Source organism: Salvia miltiorrhiza, chromosome 2, assembly GCF_028751815.1.
Source record: "Salvia miltiorrhiza cultivar Shanhuang (shh) chromosome 2, IMPLAD_Smil_shh, whole genome shotgun sequence".
NCBI classification, from domain to species: domain Eukaryota; kingdom Viridiplantae; phylum Streptophyta; class Magnoliopsida; order Lamiales; family Lamiaceae; genus Salvia; species Salvia miltiorrhiza.
In genome coordinates, this window is record NC_080388.1 from 49,058,540 (window position 1) to 49,069,345 (window position 10,806).

The following is a 10,806-nucleotide window of genomic DNA, read 5'->3' on the forward strand; positions in this document are numbered from 1 at the left end:
GATTTTAATTAAAGAATAGAAGTTTGGTCATAATACCTATACAGTAAGAATGTTCATCTATTAAATATCCATAAAATTGATTTTAATTAAGATCGGCAATAATTACTATTAGAGGATGTTTAAAATAGCACTCTAATTGAAAGCTCCATAAACAATGTCCTTTTTGGTCATTACACATATATAAAGAGCTTATAATGCCAAACACTCCATCATCTTATAAGTTATTTCAAACATCTTATAAGCTCAATTATCCAAACACTTTTATAGCTTATAAGCTCTTAAGTAAAACAACTTATAAGCTCTTGAGCTTATAAGCTCTTAAAAATAAGCTTAGCCAAACACCCTCTTAATCTCCGTGCCCAAAAAAAAGTGGCCACTTTTATTGGGACGGAGGGAGCACAAAATTAATCCTTCCTTCTTAACCAAGAAAATTACGTAAAAGATTAAATTGAAAAGGAGACAAGACAAGGGCAAGGTTGAACACTTTCATTCCGGTGGAGGGTATTATTGGAAACTTCCAATATAAACAAAATGAAATATTTTTGCCCTCTCTCTCGACTGAAATAACACTGCAAATTTCGCACCGCCGCTTTGAGAAAAATCTACCCGGCGCTTCATCGGAGGAGAGATGGCTTTCACGAAAGAGCAGCTCCTTGCACGTTTACAGGTTCATTTTTATTCTTCTAATTATCACTCACATTCTTCAATTATTGCAATAGAGAACTTGTTTTTTGGCCAGTTTATGATGCAGACGATATGGACATTGAAATGGATTTTGTTGTTGTTGCGTATGCTTATGCTCGCGCGGAAATATTTATAGCTAATTGAGGGCATGCTTGATCTTGTTTGTATGTTTTTTTGGTTAATGTAGCGTCGTGGTAGAATCAGCTGGATTTATTTACTTGAGCTGATTAATTATTTCAAGGGCAGCCGTTGAGCTGGTTGATTAATTTAATTGATCTAATTGGATTAATCAAGTTGAGGATACTTGATATTTGAATGAAATGAAACCATTTGCTAATTTTGCTAACTTAGTCTATGAAGGCTACTTTATGCAAAAATACGTTAGTTATCAGAAACTGAACACTTTCAAAGACATGAATTTGCGATAGTAAGGTTTGGTGCGCGTATTTTCTGTATTATGATGTAATTTCTCCAAGTGTATAGAGTTGTGAAATGGTGTATTTTGCTCCAGTTTTAACTACTTAAACAGTTGCATATAACCTGTAGGGTCATTATTTGTGTTTATTCTGGAAATGCTGCTTTGAAGTTGGGAACCTTGTGATGTTATTGGGTCCAGTTTTCCATTAGTTAAATCCAGCCTATATTTGTCAAAGTATACTGGGTAATTTGTAATCTCTTTGCTGATTTATCCACAGGAGCTTCAAATAGGTTTCTCCCAGTACGAGCATCCTGTTGTATTGACAGTGGAAGCTCAGGTAATAGACTGTTGAAGCTATTTCTTTATTTGTTTAGTTTTCCTAATTTGAAGTGCCCTCGTTGTTTGCATCAGGCGAAGTATGTTGGGAACATGAAAGGTGCACTGAGCAAGAATTTGTTCTTGAAGGTTAGATAGAGATAGATGCTTAATTGTTTGTTCTTGCTTATGTATCTCAAAGTCCATCAATGTCAGCTCTCTGTTTTAAACAGGACAAGAAACAAAGATATTATATTGTTTCTGCTTTGGCGGACACAAAGGTAGATCTCAAAGGTATATATGCTTTTTTCATTGATCTTCTATCTGTTTCTCATAATTATGTTATGTCGTTCCACTGAAGGACTTCTACTACAAAAGTTTGGAGTTTCTGAAGAAAAGGAACTTTGTAATGTCAATTTACTAATTATGTTGGACTCTCAATTTGAATTATGCAGTTCTGTCTCAGAGACTTGGTCTGGGAAAAGGAGGTGTTAGAATGGCTCCAGAAGAAGCGCTTTCGGAGATTCTTCATGTATGTGACTATTTTTGTTTGATATACTATTTTTTTTTGTATTAACACATAAATGAGCATTTAGTACTTTTTGTATGTGAGTACCAGTGCGTACAAGGGAAGCAAATGGAGTCGTGATTAACTATTCTACATTTTATTATGTAAATTAAAGGGGCATGTTGCACCAAAAGAGATTGTAAATGTTACAAATTTAGCTATTATGCAGTGATTTCAAGAAGAATATATAGAATATCCTCAAACAAAGAAGAAGAAGAATATATAGAAGAGAAATCTTATTAGGTAGTCATGTTTAAATACTAGATTTTTTTAAAGTAACTTCTAATTTTATTTTTTAAATACAATATATTTCTTAAAATTATTATTAATTTCCCCCACGGACATATATTTCTTGCAATGTCACTGAGTAGGATATTCACCTAATTCTGTAGATGTTGTTACTGATTCTAATTATAATTGGGCTTAATATCTCTATGATTTTATTTAATTCATTGTAGGTGCCCCTAGGTTGTGTTACTCCCTTTGCTCTTGTGAATGAATCAGCAAGGTACATTTCCTTTTGGTCTTCTGGGCTCAGCAATGCATGATAAGTTTTTGCTGGCCTCTCTCTGGAATATGAAATTGCATATTAAAATAGTTCCTTTTTACTTTTGTGAAGGCATGTTTCTTTGTTGTTAGATAAAGGATTTAAAAGTCAAGAATGCTGTTTCTTCCATCCATTGTCTAATGACATGTCAATTGGTAAGTTATCGTTATATTTAGATTTTTTTGAGTTGAATAATGTTCTGGCCTATACACATTGAATTTTGAGAACTGGATTACCAAAAGAGGGATTGTCTAGAGAATATTCATACATGCAGTATGTCGGAGTGTTTGGCTGGAAAGAATAGGAGAATATTTGAGGAATTGAGTCTTGATAGTTTAAGGAAGAGGCTGATGATCAAATTTGTGATGTGGGGTGTTAAAGCGAGGATTTTTATGCATATGATATCTGTACGGTCTGGAGTGTAATGCTTGTATAATATGTTAGGTTATGCTAAATTAGTTTCGGACACATCTTACCCCGTTGATGTAATTCTGCGTAATACTAATAATAAAAAATTCTGTTTTAGAAATATTCCACACTTTCGATGAAGACAAATTAGTACCAAATATGTTAGATTCCAAATCTAGGACCCGCCAACTTTTCTGGAACCAAAAAGTTGAGTTGGCATTTGGCAATCAGGAATCTGCATGGAAATTGTGCTCGAATAAAATTCTATTGCATTTCTGCATATTTTCGGTTGCAAACAGGACTTTTTCAGTCCTGGAAAAGTGGGCCCGTCCTGTAAACTAAGTGAATTTATTGGCCACTACTAATCTATCATTATTGAAAGTGTGTGCTATATATGATAAACACATGCATACTTTGAGCTAGAAAGTGATATAAACATAGGCGAGACCTTCACCAGCATAGGCTTCAGTCTCCTTCAATGTGCTTATCCAAAATAAGTCATTAGCACTATGAAAACATCTTCGGCCTAAAATTTCGATAGTCCTTAATAGTCGATCTCAAGATCTTGTCTCTTACACTATTTATCTTCTCAACAGCTCTTAATGCTCATGATCTTGACAAGTTTCTGAATTCAATTGGAAAACCACCTGCCTATGTTGATCTGGAGGTAATATTAAGTTAATTCGTAATTAGCTTACTTTCTCAGCATTATACTCAAATTTGAACTTTGGAGCTATTTTCACAGGCTACCCCTACTGTAGGGAAGGATCAACCTCCAGATCTAGCTAGTCTTGTCCCATCTGATGCATCAGTCTCAGCAGACCCTCCAGTAAAACAGGAATCTTCTCAAGGTCCAAATAAAAATCATATCTCTGCAGATAACCAACCAGTAATTACTGCAGGTATATTTCGTGCTGCTCCTTTTCTTTTCAGTTAAAATATACAGTATGATTTCAACTTCTTCTTTTTCCCCCTCAATGCGACTGATGTACTAAGGTTTAAGTGGATTACTTACACTTCACTCTCATGGATCAGGTTAATATATTTTGTACACATCTTAGCAATACGCATGGACTAAAGCTTATAGGGTAAAGGTGCAAATTAGTCCCTAAAGTAGACCCCCCTAGAGCGTTTAGCCCCCTACACTCGACTTTGGTGCAAATACCTCCCCTATAGTACATGAAAAATATGCAAATAACCCCACCTACTAACGGACCTTTGACGCCGTTTACTTAATTTTTTTTTTTTTTTTTGAAATGGGTCTCTCTCTCTCTCTCTCACACACACACACACACACACACTTCAACGAATTGCAACGGTGGATGGGAGCTTCAAGCGGCGGCGACTGTTGTTGGCCATCAAAGGCAGAGGAGGGTGAGTGTAAAAGGGCGACGGAGGACGGTCTACGGGAAATTGACGAAGAAGGTACTTCAAGCACATTCCGACCAAACACCGCCGCTGCTGCTCCGACGCCGGCGCTGCCTCAATTGACCGCTCTGTGACTGGCTTTTAAAGCTGAGAATTGAATCCCGGACGCAGAAATCTTCATCAATGCGGTGCTGACCTCGATTCGTCGCCGTCGGGTGATCTTCGTCTCCTTCCTGTTCATCATTCGAAGACGCTAGCGATACGTCGTCGTCGTCGCTGAACTCGAAGACGTCTTTGGTTTGATGACAGGCGGCAGCCGGCAGTATGGACCTTCAGTCGAGAAGGGTCTGCCGGCGGGGAGATTAACAAGGGCAGGGGGAAGGGTCTGCTGGGGCGGTTTGGGGTGGGGGTGTGAACTGACGTGTGTGTGTGTGTGAGAGAGAGAGAGACCCATTTCAAAAAAAAAAAAAAAATTTAAGTAAACGGCGTCAAAGGTCCGTTAGTAGGTGGGGTTATTTGCATATTTTTCATGTACTATAGGGGAGGTATTTGCACCAAAGTCGAGTGTGGGGGGCTAAACGCTCTAGGGGGGTCTACTTTAGGGACTAATCTGCACCTTTACCCAAGCTTATATCAAGAACCTTTTTGCAATAACAAACAGATTCACTTAATAATTAATATATTAGGCTGCGTAAGGGGTTTTATTTTTCTATTTTTATTAGTGAGTCAATATTAGTGTGTTTTTTGATGGGAAGCTGTTGATCTTTGATTAGTCAATGTGAATGAATGACTGGATGAATAATTTCCTTTTAGACCGCAAGGGGAAATTTTTTTCTTTCTTTCTTATTTTTCTTATTTCCCCCTTAAATAGCTGTGGATCATGGATGAAGCGTGAAATTTGACATTGATTCTTAATTTTTCATAGGGGCGAAACCTGCAAAACCATCTAGTGCTTCTACAAAGGAGAAACCATCTGGTGCTGTGAATATGTCAATCACTTATGCTGACCCTGATAAATTTGTTGAAGAGATTCTGGAAAAGACTAGAACCAGAGTTCTCTCAGAGGTCAATTATAATTGTCTTCTGAATCTGTTAGGTCAGGGACTCGTCTATGAGATCTAACCATATTCCTGTACAGATAAAAGAGGACGAGAACATAGAGAAATATCGGGAGCAACTTGCAACTATAGTTTCGAACAATATAAGCAAACAACTTAGCATAGAGTTGAAGAATCTTGCTGTGAGTCTCAAATTTCCTTAGCATCCTATTACGTATAGATTATATATTTCTAACATATTTGCACTGATACCTTTCAAAGCGTAAGAGATTCAATTAATTTTTACTTGCATGCAAATTGTTGCAGATAATATTCAAGAACACGGCATATACAGAAGGCTTCAAAGCTGGTATTCATTATCAGCCGAAGAGAATGTAAAATCATCCACATTCATAGAAAATGCATAGAAACAGAGGAAAAAGTAACTGGTGAAATATGAACAGAATTGGTTGGTTGCATTTTTTCATATGCAATTCGGTTGAATGATGTGATTCTTTAATCCGACATATGATGACTTTTCTTAATTATAAGTTTCCTGTTGAATTCCTATGCCTTCTATAATACTTCATCACTGCTGATCTTGAACACCAGAACCATGGTAAATATCATTTGTCTTCTGTCTTTTGCTGCGTGCTCTACAGTATATTACACCTCCAAGATTCAGCAGCTGAAAACAGGTAGATGTAACTAATTACACGACAGTAGAATCGGGACAGCTTGATGTTATTATTGTTTTCAACTTGATATGCATTTACACATTATAGAATTTGTACAATTATTATTGCAGTCCATAGTTAGTTTTATTCGGTTCAGTTCTCACCATGGCGATGTCCGGCCCCATCTCCACGTGGACGAAGTGGCCGATATCTGGAGCGGAACGGCCACATGTCTGCCATCCTCCTCAGCCGTGGGCACCTCCTGTCTTCAACATGGATTTGGTGGGATTCATCTTCACAAGTTTGATTCGGAATCTCGAGTTCATGGCGGCATACGGGGCAAGAATTATGGAGCCTCAGCCATGGAACAATGCAGTCAGAATGGAAGATATGTTTGCATGGTAACTCTCTTGCTTCCGTCCCTATTTTTAATTCTTCCTTGCAAACGGGGCATTCAGTGTCTGTCTCCAGATGTGTTTGTGCAATTTTAATTGTCGGAATAGCATCAATAGCCGAATCTGGAGCCGGTGGCGGTCCGGGCCTGTCGTTCTGAGTTATCTCCTCGATCAGCCCTTGCAGTCCTGGCCCAGTGAAGTAGTTCCTAGGGTCTACACCCGGTGGGAGTAGCCTCTCTCTTGGCCTGTTTCTGTTTGCAGGGATATGGCCCGTGGGCCGGAGAACAATCCAGGTTCTCCCACTGTCTGGACCCCAATCGTCGTCGTCATCCTCCTCACCCAACGAAGGACCCCTTCTCCGGAACCAGCTTTCGTTTCCTCCCTCTTCTGGCTCCCTATGACGCCGTCTTCTCCGGCCATGAGCCCGTGTTTGACCCATAATTGAGGCCCGATCACTCGGGCCATCAGTTCTAGTGTGGTTGAATCCAAGTGGACGATCAAGCATGAGGGCCAATGCTTCAAGAATTCGGGCCTCCGGGGAGGGATCGAATGCGGTGAATTCAAGAACAGGTTGCGGTCTCGCCATGTCGATTTCGTATAGAAATTGGCCAAGGCACCGGGGGCAGATGATGCTGGACGGATCTTCGGACGCTATCCGAACTGTCCGATGACACTGGTAACACCAGTAGAGGGTGGAGCTCCCATTGCCGTTGGCTCTTGGAGGGCTCAAAGACATGGTTGTCTGTAAATATTATGCAGAAATGGGAAATGAAGTTGAAATTTCTGAAATTAGAAAGATAAATGAAAAAGGAGATGCATGAGTTAAATATATGGGTCAATAATCAGTTGTGTTGTATGTAGGGGAAAAGGATGGCTTATTAAAAGTTGCATGAAGAGATTCCCACTTTGTTTCTGCTTCTTTAGAAAGAAAAGCATTACACAGAAAATGGAAGTCCTCTCGTTTCAAACACATCAATTATTTTGCTTTGAAGCGTAAACAAATCGATTTGGTCGAGATTTAATGGAAATTAAGATAATATTCGCTTAACTTGATTACTGTTACTTCTTGACAAAAACTTGGGTGCCAACCCTTAATTAGGTAACTAATCTATATAATAATTAATACATAAAGGAGTTTTTTTTTCTCTCTTTTTTTTTCTTTCTCTTCTCTTCTTTTTTATTTTGATTTTTTCTAAAATTGATTTATGAAAAAAAAAAATCAATACATCTTATATTTATATTTGTGACAAGACTTTTTGTGTATGAAAATATTCATTTATCTATTATGACGTATAATACTTTATAATAATAACTAGTATGTGCCCGCTCGTGCGATGCACGATCATCATCGAAATTGAACGATAATTTAAATAAATAAATAAAAATGTTAAACATAATATATATATATATATATATATATACATATATATAAGTAAATATAAACATAAATGATCTCAATAAAAAAATAAATTATTCACAATATAATCTCAATAAAAATATCAATCTGAAAACATTCGAATTTTCAATTATTGAAATAGCAATTAATTGATTTAATTGATAATGTGTATAAATTTATAAATAAATAAATTATGAAATATCAAAAGCAAGTATAGATGATAATGAGTATCATTATAGATCATATAATATTCTAAGATGTACAAAACTATTTATTTACATATAGTATAACTGTAGTTTAATATAGTTTTCGAATGCATATTTATGAGGTCATTTTGTTTATGCTCAAATTTTAAAATAAAGTTACAATGTATACATTTTTTTTTTCAATTGGAAAGTGAAAAAATAAAGGGTTTAACATGAGATATGTGTCGTTCATTTTCCAAAATAAAATATATACAATTTCAGTAAATTTAAATAAATGTGCTACTAAAAAATTAAACTCTTCAATTTACTTTTATTTTTTATTTTTAAAGAAAATCGATAATGTTCTCTAATTACTGATTTTCCAATGAGTAATTTTGAAGCTTAAAAATTCGATTTTTAAGATATACTATATATTAGTTATTTATCTACAAATTTATATTAACATAAAGTTGACCTTTAAAAAAATATTTTTAAGCTAAAGATTTCTAAAATGAACAAATATAAGTTTCATCATTGTAATTGCATTAAACTGATATAATAAAAATATAAATAGTAAAATATAAAAAATACTGATCTATAGTAAAAACATAAAAAATAAAATAAAAAAATATGGAAAAAGGAATGAAAGAACCGTGAATTTTAAAAAATGAGAAATGAGAGAGGAGATGATAGAGGAGAGAAGAGAGAGAGAGAAAAAAAAATAATTTGGTGACTTTAAACTATAATAACTTATTGGTTTTAAATTTATTTTTTATAATTTTTACATCAAATTAAAGATATCGTCATTATCTTTAATTTAACATCCATATTAAATATTTTTTTATAAATTAAAGTTGATGAATTTAAAAGAAAATCAAATTGAATAAATATATTTGAATAGTGTTTTCTAATATTTTGTTGAATTAGTGTGAACGTGTGAAATGAGTTAGTGGTGTTAATAATTTTTTTTAACCTTCATATTAAAAGTATTATCAAAATTGTCATTCAAATCAATTTCAAATTGATTTGAAATCAATTTCTAATTGAAAACTGTTGTTTTAATATAGTATAGATAATGATACTCATACTCATTATCATCTATACTTGCTTTTGATATTTCATAATTTATTTATTTATAAATTTATACACATTATCAATTATAGATCATATAATATTCTAAGATGTACAAAACTATTTATTTACATATAGTATAACTGTAGTTTAATATAGTTTTCGAATGCATATTTATGAGGTCATTTTGTTTATGCTCAAATTTTAAAATAAAGTTACAATGTATACATTTTTTTTTTCAATTGGAAAGTGAAAAAATAAAGGGTTTAACATGAGATATGTGTCGTTCATTTTCCAAAATAAAATGTATACAATTTCAGTAAATTTAAATAAATGTGCTACTAAAAAATTAAACTCTTCAATTTACTTTTATTTTTTATTTTTAAAGAAAATCGATAATGGTTCTCTAATTACTGATTTTCCAATGAGTAATTTTGAAGCTTAAAAATTCGATTTTTAAGATATACTATATACTAGTTATTTATCTACAAATTTATATTAACATAAAGTTGACCTTTAAAAAAATATTTTTAAGCTAAAGATTTCTAAAATGAACAAATATAAGTTTCATCATTGTAATTGCATTAAACTGATATAATAAAAATATAAATAGTAAAATATAAAAAATACTGATCTATAGTAAAAACATAAAAAATAAAATAAAAAAATATGGAAAAAGGAATGAAAGAACCGTGAATTTTAAAAAATGAGAAATGAGAGAGGAGATGATAGAGGAGAGAAGAGAGAGGAGAGAGAAAAAAATAATTTGGTGACTTTAAACTATAATAACTTATTGGTTTTAAATTTATTTTTTATAATTTTAACATCAAATTAAAGATATCGTCATTATCTTTAATTTAACATCCATATTAAATATTTTTTTATAAATTAAAGTTGATGAATTTAAAAGAAAATCAAATTGAATAAATATATTTGAATAGTGTTTTCTAAGTAATTAATATATTTTGTTGAATTAGTGTGAACGTGTGAAATGAGTTAGTGGTGTTAATAATTTTTTTTAACCTTCATATTAAAAGTATTATCAAAATTGCCATTCAAATCAATTTCAAATTGATTTGAAATCAATTTCTAATTGAAAACTGCTGTTTTAATATAGTATAGATGTGTTGTGCTATTTTTCATTCTCAAATCATTTTTATTTATTTAATAATTACAATTATCAATACATTTTATACGAAGTTGAAAAATTACGTTTTCAAAATCAGATTTTTATTGAGTAATTGATGTGGATTATTTTATTTTTAAAACATATTTTGCATTTGCTTATATTTTGATTTTATTTAATATTTATATTTATTTATTTAAATATATCGTTTAATTTCGATGTTCGTCGTGCATCCCAGGAGATGACGTATTAGTTATAATTATTAAAAGGGGTTAACTAGCGGATCAATGAGGGCTTAGTAATTTATACTTAGGGTTTACAATTTATTAATTATTTTTGAATTGGGTTTTTAAATCTATGATACAGTTTATTAATCTATAATAGGGGTTTACTAATCAATAATAAGGATTTAATTAAGTTTTACTAATCAACTAAATTAAGTTTTACTTATCAACTAAATTTACAATTAACAAACCTACAATTGCATCATATTATATTGGGCTTACTTCAATAAGATCATGGATCTAGTACATGTCCAGGTATATTATAAATTTGAGTGATTCTATTCATGGCCCCGTTTGACTCTTTACAGCCCCTTTTTGAAATATTAA

At 33.1% G+C, this 10,806-nt stretch overlaps 2 protein-coding genes across 2 annotated transcripts; one reads left to right on the forward strand and one right to left on the reverse strand.

Annotated features, from left to right (window-relative positions):
• The first annotated feature begins 429 nt into the window (after nucleotides 1-429).
• On the forward strand, nucleotides 430-5,913 carry LOC131011907 (uncharacterized). Its single transcript, XM_057939806.1, has 12 exons — nucleotides 430-667; nucleotides 1,380-1,439; nucleotides 1,514-1,567; nucleotides 1,651-1,711; nucleotides 1,873-1,949; nucleotides 2,444-2,493; nucleotides 2,605-2,687; nucleotides 3,537-3,607; nucleotides 3,686-3,842; nucleotides 5,234-5,373; nucleotides 5,447-5,548; nucleotides 5,673-5,913. The coding sequence occupies exons 1-12, from the start codon at nucleotides 629-631 to the stop codon at nucleotides 5,742-5,744; spliced, it is 966 nt and encodes a 321-aa protein (XP_057795789.1). The 5' UTR covers nucleotides 430-628; the 3' UTR covers nucleotides 5,745-5,913.
• On the reverse strand, nucleotides 5,796-7,377 carry LOC131011906 (E3 ubiquitin-protein ligase RZF1-like). Its single transcript, XM_057939805.1, has 2 exons — nucleotides 6,187-7,377; nucleotides 5,796-6,033 (listed from the first exon to the last, which is right to left on the reverse strand). The coding sequence occupies exons 1-2, from the start codon at nucleotides 7,151-7,153 to the stop codon at nucleotides 6,002-6,004; spliced, it is 999 nt and encodes a 332-aa protein (XP_057795788.1). The 5' UTR covers nucleotides 7,154-7,377; the 3' UTR covers nucleotides 5,796-6,001.
• Nucleotides 7,378-10,806: the final 3,429 nt, after the last annotated feature.